The sequence below is a fragment of the Pelmatolapia mariae genome, linkage group LG15, assembly GCF_036321145.2.
Source record: "Pelmatolapia mariae isolate MD_Pm_ZW linkage group LG15, Pm_UMD_F_2, whole genome shotgun sequence".
NCBI lineage: Eukaryota > Metazoa > Chordata > Actinopteri > Cichliformes > Cichlidae > Pelmatolapia > Pelmatolapia mariae.
This window is the reverse complement of record NC_086240.1, coordinates 4,009,756-4,028,258: the sequence shown is the minus strand read 5'-3', so window position 1 is coordinate 4,028,258 and position 18,503 is coordinate 4,009,756. Positions and strand designations below refer to the sequence as shown.

At 41.1% G+C, this 18,503-nt stretch overlaps 1 protein-coding gene across 1 annotated transcript in view; it reads right to left on the bottom strand.

Annotated features, from left to right (window-relative positions):
* Window positions 1-2,953: 2,953 nt before the first annotated feature.
* atad2b (ATPase family AAA domain containing 2B) overlaps window positions 2,954-18,503 on the bottom strand; it is a 66,724-nt gene continuing 51,174 nt past the window's right edge. The window contains exons 27-28 of the mRNA XM_063494762.1: window positions 11,044-11,172; window positions 2,954-4,286 (exon numbers count right to left, since the gene is read on the bottom strand). Coding sequence (XP_063350832.1) covers window positions 4,245-4,286; window positions 11,044-11,172 — 171 coding nt within the window. The 3' untranslated portion in view covers window positions 2,954-4,244. The remainder of the gene's footprint in view (window positions 4,287-11,043; window positions 11,173-18,503) is intronic.

The window sequence follows — 18,503 nt, the reverse complement described above, 5'->3', positions numbered from 1 at the left end:
CACATTGTCAAGTCTGTTTTTTTATGTGTTGTCCAGTTTCATCAACACTTTAATCAGGGCTCTTAATGCAACAACTGTGAATAGACTTTTTAGCCTTATTCTGAAAACCCCGTGGTTTCCTAGGCCTGCGTTTTAGTACGGCTTCATCGTTCCGCCAAACCGACTGTATATAAAAGACGGCCACAGTCGGCGCGACGTCACACACTGGTTTGTAATCAACAAAAGTTGGGAAGCTCGTTAACAGGGCAGACCCATAGACTGTATAAAACATGGGTTGTAGTTTTGGGTGGGAAAAGTGAAGCCAATGTGGAACTGCCTTCTATCGGAAGGCCACCAGATGACGATAGCTGCGGTTGTAAAACAAAAAAAGATTGCGAGTATCAAGACTGATGAGAATACTTCCTGTTGAGTTCAGTTGAGTTTTTTTAAAGTAAGGAATTAGCTAATGAATAAATAAAACCATCCAATTTTAATACGGGAGTCTATGGGTTTAACTCCTTTTCGAATCCAGCCTCAAGTGGCCATCCAAGGTACTGCAGTCATTTTAGGCTAATACTTGTCAAAGTTACTTTAAAAAAACAAAAACAAAACAAGCACTTCAAAGTTACAGTTTGCACCTTTATTCAAGTATATCACAGCAGTTTATTTGAGAAATACAGTAAATGTTCCATTTTTCAAATATAACTTACACTAAAGTAACAATTGCGAACAGGTGTGTTAGATACACAAACAGAACTGACAAAGCTATGAAAAGTCTAAATTAACTGAAAGAGAGGGAAGAAGAAAATAATTCAGGATAGAACAAGCCTTTTTCCTTCTGCATATTGGACTAAGTTGTCTCCACTACCAGACAAAAATTGGTTGTTAGTCCAAACTGGCTACAATTTATGATTAAAAAAAAAAAAAAGGAAGAGCACAATGTATGACATTTGATTACCCATATTTTATACCCCATGGTTTTTCTTTTAAATCCGTAAAAAATAACTCTTGGCAGAAACTGGAGACAAAGTGAACATCATTAACAGAAAGTTGATCTGGTCCTTTTCCTCATAACTGTTTTAAATATTTTAATGCTAGCCTCTTCCAGTATGCCACAGTCTGTAACCACTTTCAACAAAGAAAACATCAGAACAATGAAATAAATAGAAAAGCTGAAAGGGCAAGTTGTCACGTGTTGAAACCTGAGAGACCTGTAAACCCTTTATTCCCCCGTACACGCCAAATAAACCTGCTACACAAACGCTACGCAATTCAGCAAAATCGTTCAAATGGACGCGCGACGCTTCCCGATTCGGTTCAGTTTCAGACGTACAAAAAGACTGAATGTACTGAATATCAGGTGTAAAACATATTTAATAATAAATACCCAGAATCATGAGATGAAAATAAAAAAAACAAAAGACCCGAACACACTTGGAACACTTGGGAATAAAAGGCGATGGGTGTGTAAAGAGGCAGAAAATGCTCTCTATAGCTTTTAAGAAGGTATTGGGTGATAACAGGAGCAGATCTGGGACGTCTCCTCAGTGTCAAAGTACGTAAAGTAATCAAAGACAACCTGAAACTAAAGCATCAAATATACAGTTAATGAAATATCCGTAAAATTTATGCAATCATCATCTGGCTCAAATGCAAACATACGTATATAACAATCAGAGAGATATAAACAACTCTTGGATTACTGCAGCAGCCGTGGTTGCGCTGATCTGGTACCTAAGGTGGTACTGTGGATGTTGCAACAGTATTTTGAGTGGGAAGAAAAAAGAAATACTGTTTTTGTACCCAGTAAACAGTTTTCACTTTAAAATAAATTAAGCTGAGGTAGCATTGGTTTTTTATTCCCCTCTGCAGTAGTCCAAGTGCTAACCTGCCATTGCCAGTTTGCATACGCTCTTTAGATTTTTTTGCCACCTTGAATCTGAGAAAAGGCAGAGGTGAGCTGGGGTTAGAGTTGCACCGAGAGGTTTGAGGACCGGACAAGAGAGTGCATTGAGAGAGATGAAGAAAGACGACGGGGTAGAGGGGTAGGGGAGTGTGGGGCGGGCTTCTTCAGTCTACACCTGTTCAAAATATGGCATCTTCAAAACACACACAGAGAAAAGAAAAAGAAAAATGCCACCTTATAAAGCTTCTGTAAGTATCTTGATTTACTACAGTCGGGAAAACATATGCTGTGTCGGCCACAGGTGAAAATCCAGCTTCGCTTGTCTGACGTTGAAAGAGAAGAGAGCGGAACAGATCCATAAAGTCGGTACACACACGTAAAACAAAAACAAGAAGTAATGCTTTTTACACACTTTAGTGACGGGCACTGCCTAGAATGGCCTTTGTTCAGTGTGGATTCACAACCCATGTAAAAACAATTCAAGCAAAGCGTTTTTATTAAAAAAAAAATATGTAGAAAAAAGTTACAAAATATAAAACATAACAAAGTTTTTTAGGATTAATAGAACATTTTCAGAGTTGAAACAGAATGCCGGTGAACAGGCACCGTTATGTCAGCACCTTTTGAGTGAGTGAGATAACACTTGGCACGATGAATCCTTTGACTTGCTTTATTTCATTTATTCCTTTTTTTTAATCTTTTTTTTTTTTGCATATTTTTAAAAAAAGAGAAAGAAAGGAAAAAAACGGAAGGCCGGTGTCACCAACCTCTCCTTCCACCTGCTGTCCTGCTCAGGTGGAGACTGACCTTCGCCGACTGGTCTGAGGTTTTATTACAGAAACATGAATAAATTTAAATATTTGAACATCATCTGAGATGTATCTGACTACAACACTGTTTCCACTTATTTCTTGGCCAAAGAGTTCAAAATTAACTAGAGGTGAATAACGTAGATATGTTTAATCGATCTAATGGCGGTAAGATAATCATTTTTAGTCGTTGTTGCCTCAAGGTCCCTGTGACCTCGGTGGTAAATACCCTCCCCCCCCCCCCCCCCCCCCCCCCCAAACTTGGGAGCCTGTTCATTGTCACAAGTAGTAAAAACAAATCTCCTGCTAAATATACCACTTTCATATGAGGTTTGAAATAAGGCACACGCTAGGCAGTGCAAAAAAGTACAGACGCCTTCCAATTTGTACTGCTTCCAGTTCCTCAGCAGGAGTGTGTCGGTAGGGGGGTTAAAAAAAGAAAGAAAGGGGGGAAAAAAATAAAAATCAACTGGCGGGCGCTGCTGGAGCAGGAGGGAAAACATTCATACTGTGAATCTAGTGAAGAGGAGTCGGGGGTTTGCGCTAGCACAACTATTTAGGACATAACAATCCGCTAAGACTGTGGACGCCAGAGGTGGTCTGCCAGCGAATGTTTCGAGTGAGGAGGTTTTTACAGATGACCCCGAGGCGACGCTACGCTTGTTCACCAGTAACTCTGAGACCAGCGCTGAGGGGGCTAACGGCTTTCCACGCTTGATGACCGCCATAATGAAGAGGACATAATTGATTCTAGTCCTGCTGTGCTAACCTCATCGAGTTTGTGTCTACGGTAAAAAACTTCTTTGTAAACTATTCTTCTGGGTGATTGTGGCTCAGATATGGAACTAATCAAGTAGCTAAAAGGGCAGAGAGAAGAGGAAACAAAACAAAACAACAAAAAAAGGTCGCACAAAAGCGCGGTAACAACTGGCCTATGATGAAGCGCTCCACTCGAGGGCAGGAGGGCTCGCTGACGTGGGTCGCCCATTCACTCCCCGTCCTCGTCTCCTGGCGGCTGTCACACTTCTGCTGGTGAGGGTCTGAGTGACTGTCTGTTTGTAGAAATGCATGCATACTCGTGTCATGTGTTTCGGCGTGTATGCGCTGCCACGTTGTGATATGACATCACCCCATCTGTTGGTTTTTCTAGTCGTCCAAACTTAAGAAGAAATCTTCCCGAGAGCAGCACGGATAAAGTTGAGGATAGCACCCGAGTAGCACCAGGGTTGCCCGCCACTGTCGGTTTGTGTGCACACGTGTCTGTGTGTGTATATAAGTGTAGCTGACACACCTCCAGGGGTTTGGTTGTGTAGTATGCGTCTGGATGTGGCCAGGTTCCTGAGACGATAGCACCATTGAATGTCTCTGTTCTCATCCTCGCTTTGTTCCCTCCCAGCGACGAGGAGGGTGCTGGATTTTCCTGTGTGGTGTTTTTGTGTTGAGGGCTGAAGCTCCTCCACTCGTGCTCACTCAGTTTTGTGTGTGTGGTGGTGTTGTTGTTGTGGTCCCAGGCTGTTCAGGATCTACCTGATGGGTATATTCTCTCCATTTCACAGGAATGTATCAAAACGCTGGATTCTCTCCTCCATCTCCTGCACAAACAACAAACAAACACACACACACGGAGCTTAGCCTCAACTAACACAGCAAACTCGAATGTGTGTATAAAGCATCTGTGCAGCGCGCTTTCAATATTACTTGGAAATTTCCCACAGCAAACAACAGCTTTCACCATGATAAATGATGTAAAATGAAGGAAAGCTGTGCCTGAATGAGACGGGCGATTTTTCTCAGCGTGAAAACAGCAGAGTTTGACACTGACTAAATCTGAGCAGAGCCAGAGGAAGAGAGATGGATGTTAGCCTGCAATAGACCATGATTAATGCCTGGAAGATGTTACACTGTGTGTTTCTCTCATCTGAATGGCTGAGTCAGTGCGACACGCGCGGCTACAAGATATCAATTTCAAGAAGTTTAAAGAAAAAAAGGAAGAAAAACTGCCAACTTTACAGCAATTTTTTTAACATCTAAAGAAGGGCAAACTTTTTCCAGCACAGACCGCAAGTTTTAACAAGCTGAATAATCCATTCATAAACGGATTAGATGATCGATGAAGAAAATAGATTTTCTGTTATTTACTGACTGTATTTGAGCTGTTGGTTTGACAATGCCAAAAACTGAATTTCACTTTTTATTCATTTTATTTCTTCCTTTCAAAAGTCAGCTTGGAAATACCACTGAATTTTTGGACTGATTAGATTTCTGGACAAGCAGCTGGGCGATATAAGACTTTTTTCAGCTGTATCCATGCATTTTCAAACAAGATAGATGATGAGACCACACTTTTTGTACCGATGCACTCTTAGGCAGAGGTCGGAGAGGTGGATGCGGCTCTTTCGCCCCCCTTGGGTGAAAATGCTGTGCTCAGGGCTGCAGGGTTTATTTCTGCCTGCGGCTTGATCAGAAAACAGACGATGACAGCACACTGAAATGGACTGAAGTCATAATTACATACATATAGTTTTCATGATTATTCTTTTTATTTTACTGCTGTGTTTTATTTATTTAAAAGTGGGCTATTTTTTATTTGATTAATTTTCCACAAGGTGTGAACTCAAATAGACCTGCAAGGTTATGTTATATTTGTTTTTCCTCTTTTTCAAAGTGTTTGTTAAACAGTAAAAACAGCTCTTCTTATTATTAAGACATCTTATTATTCTTGTATTAAGTATATGTATTATCCTCTCCAAATTACATCTGGGCATTTGTTACTTGCCCACCCACACCACAGACACACACGTTTTTTTCCCCTCACATTATTCAGTTGTGGTGCTAAAATGGCTCTTTTGATGTTGAAGGTTGCCGACCCCTGCTCCAAGCTGAGCTACAGAAATCATCTCTTTAATAAAGCCATGCCAGTGTTTGCATCTCTTCTCTCTCACTAAACTGTGTGACTCACTCAGCCCCACCCCCACACTCCCTCTGCATCTGCAGCCTGCTCTCATGCAGCATGGAGGAAGGATCAGCGCAGCTCCAACAATAAATACAAAACTGAAGCTCTCAAATTTAAGAAGGTAGATGCAATCTTTTAATGGCACTGAGGAAACCTGTTTGTTTGCGGCCACTTTGTTGGGTACACCTGTTCCGACTGCTCGTTAACCCATGCACCAGTTCAGCCAATCACATGGCAGCAGCCCAACGCATTTAAACAACTAGACATGGTCGAGCATCAAATTGGAGAAGAAGTGACTTTGAATGTGGCATGGTTATTGGTGCCAGACGGGCTGGGATTTTCCCCCCCACACAGCCATCTCTAAAGTTTACAGAGGATGGTGTAAAAAAGAGAAAATATCCAGTGAGCAGCAGCTCTCTGGACAAAAATATCTTGTTGAGGAGACTGGCCAGACTGCTTCAAGCTGGTAGGGGGACAACAGTAACACATTACAATCAATGTATGCAGAAGAACACACCGATTACCACTCCTGTCAGCTTAAAACAAGAAAAACAGTGCCTGGTCTGATGAGTCTCGATTTCTGCTGCAACCAACCTGATAATACCTAATAAAGCATTCGGTTCAGATTCAAACACCAAAAGGACACAACACCACAAATGAACCAATCAGGGCAGCAACAGACCAACATCTCCTGTGCTTCTCGGGATAAAATGATTAGTTCTCTCAGTGGATTTGATAAGCGTATAGTGGTCTGACTCCATTTTTAAGAATTTATCACCGTTTACCAAGTGATGTTTTTGTTTGTTTGTTTTTCTAATTTAATTTCATTGTGACATATGTTGAAACGTTTCCGCACAAAGTTTATGTGTTTTATTTTTGATCCTAAATATTGCCGACATCTCACATGGAACATATACATCATGTATTGCCATTCAGCCTAGAAACGGCTTTTGCTCGGTAGCCCCCCCCCCCCCGTCACCACGCATTACTGTTGGCAGTACCCAACCCAAACAAAAGGGAGTCCGCTTTCACTCTTCCCACCAAAACAGTGCTGCCTGTGTATTTAACTTTCAGTTGACACATCAGATCATGAGATCTAATTTAGCTGGAGCCAGGTAAATTTAATCACGCCAGTGTTATTCTGCATGAGATTCCAACTTCTCGTGAAACTTCATTTAGAACAACAATTAAGCGCTTAGCACTTCATCACAGTCCCACAGCGATCAACACCAGGTTGCACGAGCTGTAAAAAGCCAGTAAAGCCAAGAAAGGTGAAGGTGATGTTTATTTGAATGAAAAAGTCTTCGGTTTAGAAAATTCCCTGAAAACCTCGGCTCAGCCCATGTTTTTAGACACATCTGTGCTTTTAGCACCTTTTTGCTGTGTTTCACTGTAAACACAGGCACATGCAAATAAGCTCTTCACTACCTTGACGCTTTGCGCCTCTGTGATCTAAAGTTTATCTGCCTGAAGCCCTCGCACGCCATCATCCCGAGTACACAGCAGACTAACAAGCCCTCACAGCACCTCCCCTTTGTCTCACTGACATAAAGTTAGCCTGTAGCACTCTGTCTCTATCTAGCATGGGTGGATGGTGACTTACATGGCAAAAATGTCTAACCTCTGCACAGCTCAACAGGTCAACTGCAGCCAAACTGTAGTTTTAGGTGTTTTATATCTCACTGGGGCCATCAACGCCGTGCATAAAAAGAAAAATCCAGCGTAGCATGCTCTCCACTGTTAACTTTAAATTACTTTGGTGCACCCACCTTGTTTGAACCCATCTTATCTACTCCCACATCACTTACAGATTTCCTCCATTTCCCAGATCTAATTTGCTACAACCCCTGGGAGGACGAGGTTCTCTGCAGCATCTACGTGAAGGTTAGGCGAGAGAGGAAAAAACGAACGGAAAAAAAAAATCAAACAAAAAAATCTTCACAACAACTCAAGTATAAGTTGAGTCGTTTTTTCCAGGGAAGAAAGAGTCGAGAGAGAACAATCTTGTGTATTGTTCCTGGATGAAGGTGTTGTTACACAAGCCGCTGACAACAGATTCACAGACTCACAATGATGAAAGCCAGCGCTGCATAGCCTACTGTCAATGGAGAAACTGATTCTTCTGCCTATTTTAAAATAGGTTTCTCTTTATATGGCTATTCAGCACCAAATGTCAGAGAAGGTCTCAAAAGACTCTTTAAAGAGGGCCTGTTACGCTTTTTCATATTTAGTCTTCCAATAGTGCACGGCCAGCATTTCAAATAATGATGCAGTGCGTGTAATCCCATGAGCCAAAAGCTGAGTCTGAGGCAGTTTTTATACTCTTGTCTCTGTATGATGTCAATGAATGTGCATATGGGGCCACAGACGTCTTGGTCACCTGCTCTTCGAACCTTCTGATTGTGAGTAACAGCCAATCAGAAAGAAGCTAACTTGAAAGCAGGGAGAAATGAGCTAAATGCTTGTTGGGGTGTACCAAAGCCCAGTGTAAGATAAATAAAGATCATTTCTGAACTCCATAATGAAATGCAACTTTAATAATGTGCAGGAATCAAAATATGGTGCTGGAAAATGAGCATAATAGGCCACCCTTGAAGCTCAAGTTTAATCAATATTCTAAATACGAAATGCATGCCAGGAACCAATCAAATAGTTCAATGGTCAAATTAGTTTTAGGAACAATTAAGCACTTATTCATGACGCTGCTTTGGCTAAACAAGTAGGAATAAAAGTGTTAACTGACCTGCAGGCCAAAGCCCTCAGCAGTATACACACAAAACTGGCAGAGAATTAACCAACTATTGAGAGGTTCAGTTAACCTGACTGGTATCCTGTTCAGCTTTGGCACAGCACAGATTTAGGTTAAAGGTCAAAGGCCCTTACAAAGTCTTTAATTGCTGTCTGAGACACGAGCAAAATATGATACCGAGCCAAGGGAAACACGTATGCCAATTTGTGGACAGGAACATAGCTTGCGTGTTTCTGTGTACAGAGCAGATACGGTCCCTCTGGCTTTAAACGCAGCGTGCTGTCCGCTCCATCTGCTGAAAAGGTCAGCTCTTCAGGAAGACTGAGACGAGCCGTGCCCAGAGGAGGACGGCGAGAACGTAAGAGAGACAAATGTATGGACACGGTCCATTTCACTCAGCTCTACAACTCGGACATAAATACCGAGAGCTGCAACGGCGTGCAACGTTAAGTTGCCCCCAAAAAGGCTGCAGCCCCTATACTCTGGACCACCTCGGTGTGCATCTGTGTGCTCGTGGTTTTGCATTCTCAAGGGAATTACAAGGAGATGACCTGCTGTGGGGTTGAGATGTGTGTTTGGAAATGCAAGCAAACAAAACACGTGCCAGATGAGCTGACATTTCTGCTCTCGAAACACCAATTTAGGCTGGCAGTATGAAACGAACCCAGACACGCGCCCTCCCTCCCTTCACCAGAGCGGCCCGTAGACAGGCGGCACCACCTGGCTGACTGCTCTCTCTCCCTCTCCGCTTCCTCCCTCTGACATCCTGACAGCCGGCACTGGCTACCAGCGCCAGGACACTGCCATTCCGAGCCCCCTGTCTGCACTGACATCCTACAGCAGCAGCAGATGACCAGATGGGATTCTGGGAAAATATACAGCAGCTTTTTCTGCATGGAACATTGTCAAGAGAGAGCCAAACTTAAAAGGAAAAAGTTCCCATTCATTGAGTCCCTTTTGTTATCCTTCGCTTATTATTATTTGCAGTATTTTCCCGAGAGACTTGGGAAAAAAATAAATGAGCATTTGTGGTTATTGTAGCACGAGTTTGTCTTTATATTACATTTTATGATCTACATCTCCTCAAAATTACCATCATGCTACCATAATATAAAACATTATTGTTTGTCAGCGGCTTGATTGCATTCATGAATATAAAATTCTGACTTTCAGTCCTGTTCCGCTAAGATCTTATTCTGGTCGTCTGAAACACAGTACCATTTTAAATTGTAATTATTTTGGAAAACAAAGCCATATTACATTTTTCATGACGCCTCAGTGGAGTTTAAGAAGTTCAGTGCATGTGTTTGGCCAACTAACATCAGAATTATGTGGAATATACTGTGGGGGTCTCACAAGCACTGAAAACAATTTTTTAAATGTTCTCACTAATAGTTTCCTCATTAGATCACATTCTGCTGCAGAAAAGCCAAAACAGCCACCTCAATTTCTACCCTGATCTAGATGCTGTTTATGCTATTCTTACCCATCTCTTCTTCCATAGTCAATATCTAGCCTTTTTTTTGTCATGAATCCCAGTAAGTGCCAAACACATCTTCTTGTTTCAGTCTGTCGCAGTGTTCAGAGATGTCTAAGCTCCCTAAGGAGAAAGCCACATCTTCTCAGATATCATCTGCCTTTGTGTACAACTGTTTCCAGCTCTTTAATAATCGGAGTTATTTGGCCTGAACAAGGTCAAATCTGCAGGACAAAATATAAAAAAATAAATCTAAAAAGTGACGTTTTCTTGACATCCAGGACATCTTGCTTTGAGAATTACTTACTACTAATCCTCGGGATGTCGCATCACTAAAAATGCAAATGTTAAACATACAGACTTACAGAAGGGAAGGGGGTCCTTTGTGGCAATAAAATAAGCATTTTGCATGTTCACTTTGTGCCAGCAGAAACTCCGATAAGACTGCGATCTGCTATGCAAGTTGGCTAATTACCCTGCTAGCTATAAATCAAGCAAGTAGAAACACATGCCACTCATCTGTCCAAGTGAGACTAAATCCAAACCACTTAAATCTATGCTAGGGTTACGAGGGGGTTCTTGGAAAATCTTTAGGAGGGTTCTCTGGTCCCCAAGAAGCTTGATTGCTCCTGTCCTTAAACCTACTTTCTGATTAGCCCAAGTTTGTTTTATTTTTACCCTTTTCAGTGCAAGAGTCTTTGGGTGGTGCATGGCTTTAAATGGTTATCCACAAAGGATAAGGCTTAGGTAAAGGCCGGGCACTCCAATTTTTGTTAGACCTTGTACTGCTCTCCAAGCTGCAGTTATTGCATGTTTCCCAGAATTTCCTGGCATTGTCCATCTAATTTATATAATAATTTTGAATGTTTGTGGGTTTCAAACATTAAAAAAAACATTTATTACCATTGTCAATACATTTCCCTATTAAAGATAATTTGAAAATGTGAAACATTCTCATTTGAGCAGCTGAAAATGGCAAGATTTGGCATTTTTGTACCTAATGCATTATTTAAAGTGGCAATTAAATGTTATGATTCAACAAACCCACTTTCACCTTTAAGTGAAAGGCTCAAGGCAGACTGCAGTACTGGATAAGGACTATTTTTATATTTTTATGTCACTAAATGCACATTACAAAGGCTACACCAGTGTGTGTTGTGTCTCTCTGACCTCGAGTAGCTGGGTCTTGTCGTACTCTCTACGATGCTTATAGATGCACTGGCTGAGTAGGGAGTACAATCGCTCCAGCTGCTCCACACTGTAGCCCTCACTCTTCTTCACCACCATATCCAGTAGAGCCTGCAGGAAACAATAGAAATCATTCGTTTTAGAAAATAAATACATCTTACAGATATATACCACAGATTATTACAATGCAGAAACAATAGCAGCGCAGGCGCAATCGGACAGTCGTACAGTGATGGAACAACGAGTTGCACAAGCAACTCACTGATGCTGGTGCGTGGAGATGCAACATTTGGAGGTCAGCTGCATTCAAAAGCAATTAAGATCAGAATGACAGCTAATTAAGGCTAATCATAATTAGAACCAAGTTTACATTTCACTGCTACTTTAATTAAAACATTCTGGACAGTCAAAGGCCCTTTTAATTGACCCGTTCTTCACATTTTACCCAAACCAAAGTCTGTGTGTATATGCGCTTCTATTTAAACACGCAGCTCATCAGAATGCACGGACTGAGACAGCAAAGGCACAATAATTAAAGTTATCATCACTGACACAAGGCAAACAGAGAAACCTCAACTGAAATTAAATGGTGTGGGTGTGGGAGAGACAGAGAGAGAAAACTTGCTTGAAAAACATAAAATCAGGGCAATATGATGATTAATAAGACATGGATGTTTGTCAGAGCCTCATCAGTGAACGTCTGAGAGATAATTACAGTGAGCAAAAGAATGAAAATTGCAGAGGTAAAAAGGTTAGCATTGTATTAATCACTGTACTCCATCTGACAATGGGTTCTGTTAAAATGACAGTTGGCCTGATTAAAGTTAAACTGAGGCTTCACATCAAGAGAAACTTGAGCAGAAACTTAATCCCAAGACAAAGTCAGCTCATAACCGGAAATCTGGCCTGAAGAAAAATACTCTGTAGGATTTTTTACTTTTTAGCTTTTATTAAGATACACCACAGCTGGGAGCCATGTACCTGCCACCAATATTATTATTGTTATTATTCTTTATAACTGAAAGAATGAAAAACGTCATGCATGATGCATTAGTCCTAATGGTTCGTATCGAATCATCGTGACAAACATTTGCTACTGTTGTATAACTGCTCTTCATCTCAATGCTGACTAACGTAATCAATGACCTCCTAAAAGCCTTTCTTAGTTTTTTTTAGATTGTTTTTTGCAACAAACATCACATGGAGAGAGAAATTACACCTGCTTCCAACTAAACACCATTATCTGCATCAATGTTTTCACATTTTGTATTTAGAAGATTGGACAAACTCCAGCTCAAAGTGGACTTAATATGTCCGTTTCCAGCTCCATATTTATTATCCTTGGAGTCTATTAGAGTACCTCTGCATAATTCACAATTCAAAATAAACATTATTCATCTCATATTAGACCTCGGTGCAGCCCCTCAGCTCCTCGTACAAACATAAGGTTTGAACAGCAGGTTGGCAAGTCCACTGTGTAATGTGCCTGAGATGACTATATTAAGGATATATAATCTCTTTGACATCATAAAGCACCACAAATAGAAAAATTGTGTTAGAGCAATGATTATTATGAAAAATCACAGTGTGACAGAACATCAGAGAAAGATTTTACAGCTTCACTTTCAGTCACATGTAAACATTTCTATAGTGGCTGAAGTCAGTCTGATTCAAGACTTTGTTTCACCTGTTAAAGTTACTTCTCACCTTCTACAGTTATCAGTAAACGTCACATGTTTAATCAGCTCCCTGAACACAGACGGCCATCATCTGTTCGCCACAGTAGTTGCCGTTATTATCACTCTTAATTCCTGAAAACACTGTATTTAAAACAATCTCTATGCAGATTGACAGCTGCGCTTGCAGGCTGCCATATTCCAAAAGCAGAGAAGCATATGTTCCTGCACTTTTCTGTCAAGATGGAGGGCATGTGGAAAGAAGAATGCAATCAGGTTAAATTACTTACATTGTACAAGTTTTGTTCTAATCAGTTTACACAAAGGTTTATTTCATCCCTCTGAAACTGAAAAAAAGCGGGCGTGTTTCTTCTGATTGGGGTGTTTAAACTAAGCATTATTTTTACTGTTTCAGCTTTTGAAATGATTACAAGCGGAACATCAGACTCTGTATTAGCACAGCTGCTAAATGCATACCATATAGAACTTAAAGGTCCAGAAAACAGGACGATTATACCTTTGAAACATTCAAACTTTCATAATTTCATCTGGTAGTATAGAAAATCGCTGGTTATATCCCTTTTCATAAGAACTTCCACCTGGCCAATCTAATAACCAAGTCCCTTGACAAATAATGTCTACATAAAGAAGCTAAGAACATGAAAAAAATCTAATATTCAGAATTCATGCAGAGCGATAATCATGATCTCTGCAACACTGGGAAAAAAGTGCCATCAGCTGCTACATATTGAATATATTTTACTGGTGTCTTTTTTGTACTTTTTCACATTAACTCTGGCCTAACATCAGGGGAGCTATCAGGTTTCATAGTTTCAATCCAGCCATAAGAACTAATAAAAGAGGTCCAAATGGAGCACATCACAGTGAGATGCCAGTTTTAACAACACATGCATAAAAGCTTTAATTAGCATCATTACCAACCCATCTCACATGTGTAATAATGTCAGCCAGCCTTCCTTTCATCTCACTGCCACTGCATTTCTTTCCATTTTTCATCATGTTCTCCAACTCTTGCTTTAAGTGCATTTCTCTACTTTATAATGCACCTTTTTCTCCTGAGATAGTTCATCTTCTCACCTCAAGCCATTTTCACTGTTTTACACAGCCTCTTCTCACCTCCTCTTCAACTGCATTTCCGACATTACTATTGCACAACAGTCTTTGCTTCTGGTGTATTTGTCTTTGCATTCTCCTCTCTTCTGCGGCTTTCTTTCCCCTCTTTGTTCTCTCTGTCTCCGTTTCTTCGCTTTATTCTCCTCTTACTGTTACCAGGCTGATTGCAGCAGTGCACTTCCCAGCCTTTGTCAGCTTGATCAGGGTGTCGGCGACACTGTGGGGTAAATGGTGTGAGAGGGTCTTACATGGGCTCAGTGACTGAGTGAGCTCACAGCACACAAAAGGGCTGTAATCCCATGCGTTAAAGACTACTACTGACATGGGCCATTTAACCTCCCCCCTTCTAAACTCCTTGCTCCATCTTCCCCCACAACCTTTTCTTTACCACATCTCTATCTATGCTTCTTAAGAACATAGATTCAAAAGGGAGGGGTGGGATGCCTGCCATTTTAGACAACAGCTGAATAAGGGTATACAGTGTCATTAGCGGCAAACTCAGAGCTTTTGTTAACGTGGCAAGCACAAATATTTTATAAAGTGCAGTAGTTCCACTTAAAAATCTCGAAAATGTGCAGAATTTAAGTGCAATCCACTGAATTTACAGTCGCTCTATGCTTCAGGTATTTTGCAAACAAATCCCTTTTTCAAATAAGCATGCTGTACACAGTCAGGCATGCAGACTGGAGCTGACTGTGATACAGTAGAGGGTCTTCTTTGATCACTGAAGGCTTCACTATCTACACGCACATGTGTGTTGGAGAGACTTCCTCACCACTGGCTGAGAGAAGAGGGTTAGCAGGCAGAGAGGGAGGAGAAAAAACTCAACAACAAGGACTCAAAACCCAACAGTCTCCGTCACAAGGGACGCTATTAAGCCTTCAATATCTGCCTCTAAGAACAATTCAGCCCGCTCTTCCTGTTAACTAAGATTTTGTGTCTCCAATACTAGCAAATGAATGAATTATTAATGATTCTGGTTTGTTTGTTACCTTCAGCTGAGGCAGACACTGGATTTAGATTTTCTGATTTATTTTTTATTTTTTTTAAAGTCATGGTGGCAAATAATGTGGTTTACAGGGCACTCGGTCACACGGATAATGCAATATTGATAGTGTTACAAGGGTCAGGGACAATCATGATGAATCATATTATCATGGTCCCAGAACATTAAAATGAAATGGTGTTTCCGTTCAGTTGCCCATGTAAAAACCGCTGCAGGGGTCGACAACTCATCTTAAATATGCAACGCTTGGCTTTACAGGAAAATGCCATTAGATTACAGTGAATTCTCTTTACTTTAGTATAGGAGGAAAAAAGGTTTTTCGTTGCTATATATGGTAACGTCTTTTGTGCAAAGTATGCAATCTAATATCTGAATAAAATAGAATAGAAGAAGAATAGAATAATCCTTTAATTGTCCCACAAGGGGAAATTTGGGTGCACTGATACTGTTTAAGAACGCCATTACTCTCTTCTAACTGATGATTTCAATGTTTACCTATGTAAATGAACACATCATGCTCTGTGTGCCATTAGGTTTATTCAGTGACTCAGCCACTTCGATAATGAGTGGAACACTGAATTCAGAATCACACACACATACACATACAAAAATATATAAATCACGAATGAAAATAAATGTATATAAATGTTATTATATTCACTCACACACAAAGATCAATAAAGGAGTTAACTTTAATTGATAGAAAACTTAGAGACCTAAGGGCTGGTTTCCTGGGCAAGGGGTAAATTAAACTATTCTAAGGCTTTAATCTAGAAATGTCAATCCTAGTGGTTTTCCTAATACATCTTAAATGTAGTTCTACAGAATAGAGCTGCCTGGGATAGTTCAAACTTAATCTCAGGACTTAAAATGTCCTGAAGCGCATGGCTTCAATCTCAATTAGGAGTAAAAAATCTGAGCAATGAGTATTTTGTTTTACTCAAAAACACTGATAACAATATGAGCCTTATAAATCAAGTAGCATATATGACATGAGTCTGGGTAGGAATATAGAACATTGAGAGATGTGAAAATGACCAAATTTAAAACCTGCAGGTTTCATTTGGCAAGTCCTTGGCAAAAAAGTATTACAAGATAAAAATTACAATTGGGGGGGAAAAGATAATAAGATGGAAAAAATAAGGAAGGAAAAGGAGGAAAGAAATTTCATATTTTACAGACTCAAGACAGGAGAGATCCAATATCACCAGGTAATAAAGGAGAAGAACACCAAACAGACCTCCACATACACCCAGCAAAATTATCAGATGAAGATATGTTTACCAAACAAATGCACAGGGGAGAAAAATTTAATACAGAAAAGATTTAGGTCAAGGTTATGGAAAAGGATTTGCTAATGAACTGATATGATTAAACTTTGGGGAGAGCTCAAGGGAAATAAAGGGTAATCAATACAAACTCCTTTCCATGTGTCGTGCAACCAGTGTGCAGGAAGAGTAAAGTGTTAAACAGTGAAAGATGCTGACCGAGCACTAAGCGTTTCACACCGTCTGTGCATTATGAGGGAATGCTTTTGGAATATACAAAAGCTTGTACAGCCTGGTAAAGCTGGATTCATCTGAATAAGCAGTGCAGCTTAAAGCGTTACAGCAGGTATTTGTTATCATAGGATTTGAGCAGTGAGGAGGTGGCGGAGGCTTGAAATTCATTACTACAGACCTACTTTTACGATACATTATTAACACACACAATATAACTGACCTGGAATCACAGCCTGCCCATAAATTAACAACTGCAATAGCATCTTAACAGGATTGTTATCTTTCCATCGATTGACTCGGTACAACACATAAGTATGGGATATCACATCCCTGCGTTTTCTGGCTGAAGAAACCTTGATGCAAGCCACATATACCACCGGTCATCAAATCATCCCCCAGTTCTTACATTCTTCACCTCGCTAAGAACACCTCTGCGGAGTTGGGCTGGCTTGCTAAAGCAAATTAGCTATGTGTCCTGGCAGCTTAGGTTTAGCTTAACGGCTTCAGTTGGTGTTGGCCTCCACTGTGCAGCTGCTGCATAGGCTGACTGCGGAGCGCTAATTTTGAGTCTTCCTGTGCAGCGTTTTGGAATGGACACTAAACCGAAGCAAGCAGGGCAGAACTCTTCTGTTCGGCCCCGTCCTCAGGGGTGCGGTTTCTCTTTTCATGATAGTGGATGCCTCATTCTCTGGTCCGGTGCGTGCCCTATCTACCTACATTGATCGCACTCAGAATGTGCATTTATGTTACCATTTGTTTGCCTGCTTCACTAATCCAGCAAGTGGTAGAGCTCTGTCTAAACAGAGGCTGTCCCACTGGATTATGGAAGCTGCCTCATGTGCATACAGCACCAAGGGTCTCGCTTTGCCCCATGGGGTGAGAGCACATTCCACCAGGGGAATGTAAGCTGATGTGCTCTTTTTAAAGGGGTCCCCGCGTAGGTGATATTTGTGCTGCAGCTAGTTGGGCATCACCGCACTCTTTTGTTCCGTCCTATCGATTGATGGCTCCCGCTGTCCTTCCCCTGGATCTACCGCACACTAAGGTGCTGGTGGTCCGACTCCAGTTCGTTGGTTGTATACATGTCCCATATTTATGTGTTGTCCCGAGTGAATCGACTGAAAAGGAACAGTTATATCTGTGACTTTGTTCCCTGAAAGAGAGGAGCGAGGTACAACACAAGGTTGCCTCGCCGCGCACCTCGGCTTGACTGTGATGGCAGGGGGTATATGTGCAGGCAGGGCCGTGCGCATGTCATCACAAGGCTTCTACCTTAAAGACATGAATAGAAGTTTCTTCAGCCAGGATACGCGGGGGAGTGATATCCCATACTTATGTGTTGTACCTTGTTCTTGTCCTCTCTTTCAGGGAACAGAAGAAACTGTTTGTTTCAGCCCTGATATTATACACTGTAACCAGACATTAAAAATACCATCTTCATGTACTGTATGGGCATTAAGACGTACAAAATCCCACACAGTGTAACCCTACGCCAAAGGTTGAGGAGATGCATGAGATGGGAGCAATGCAAAAGGGCACAATAAATCTGGCCGCAAACTATTAGAAGAGAAATAAGAGAGACTAACTGGTATGTTTATGTTGTGTGAGCAAACAAGTGACCCTCACCTGCATAGCCAGGAGGCACAGATATGCAATTACATGCAAATGGGAGATGTGTCAAAGCAATCAGTGGGAATGAATAAAAATAAAAGAAGCACTTCAAGCACCATCTATTTTTATTGACAATCAAAACGATGGTCCGGCACTACTATTAAGCTGTCTTCTTTTGAACAGGCACGAGGCATGGCTACTTTGCCAAAGGGGGCCCCTGCTGTTATCAATACTAAAAAATGAAGGGAGATGACAAACTGAAGCAGGGCCATTTGTGTTGACAAGCTTCTCTAAAACAGGAAATCCTGACATGCTGTAGAAACTAAGCATCAAGCCAGAAAGACTCCATACTGTGCCAGTGACTAGAAACACTGGCTTTTTCTGGGCAGCTGCTAAAGGAAACAGCAGAGCAGACGATAATCTGTGTGTTCTTGGTGAGATGGAGGAAAAATTGCTGGGGCCAGATTGGATTTCTTGTTACTGAATTCTCATCTGCAATCCTCAGCACCACTT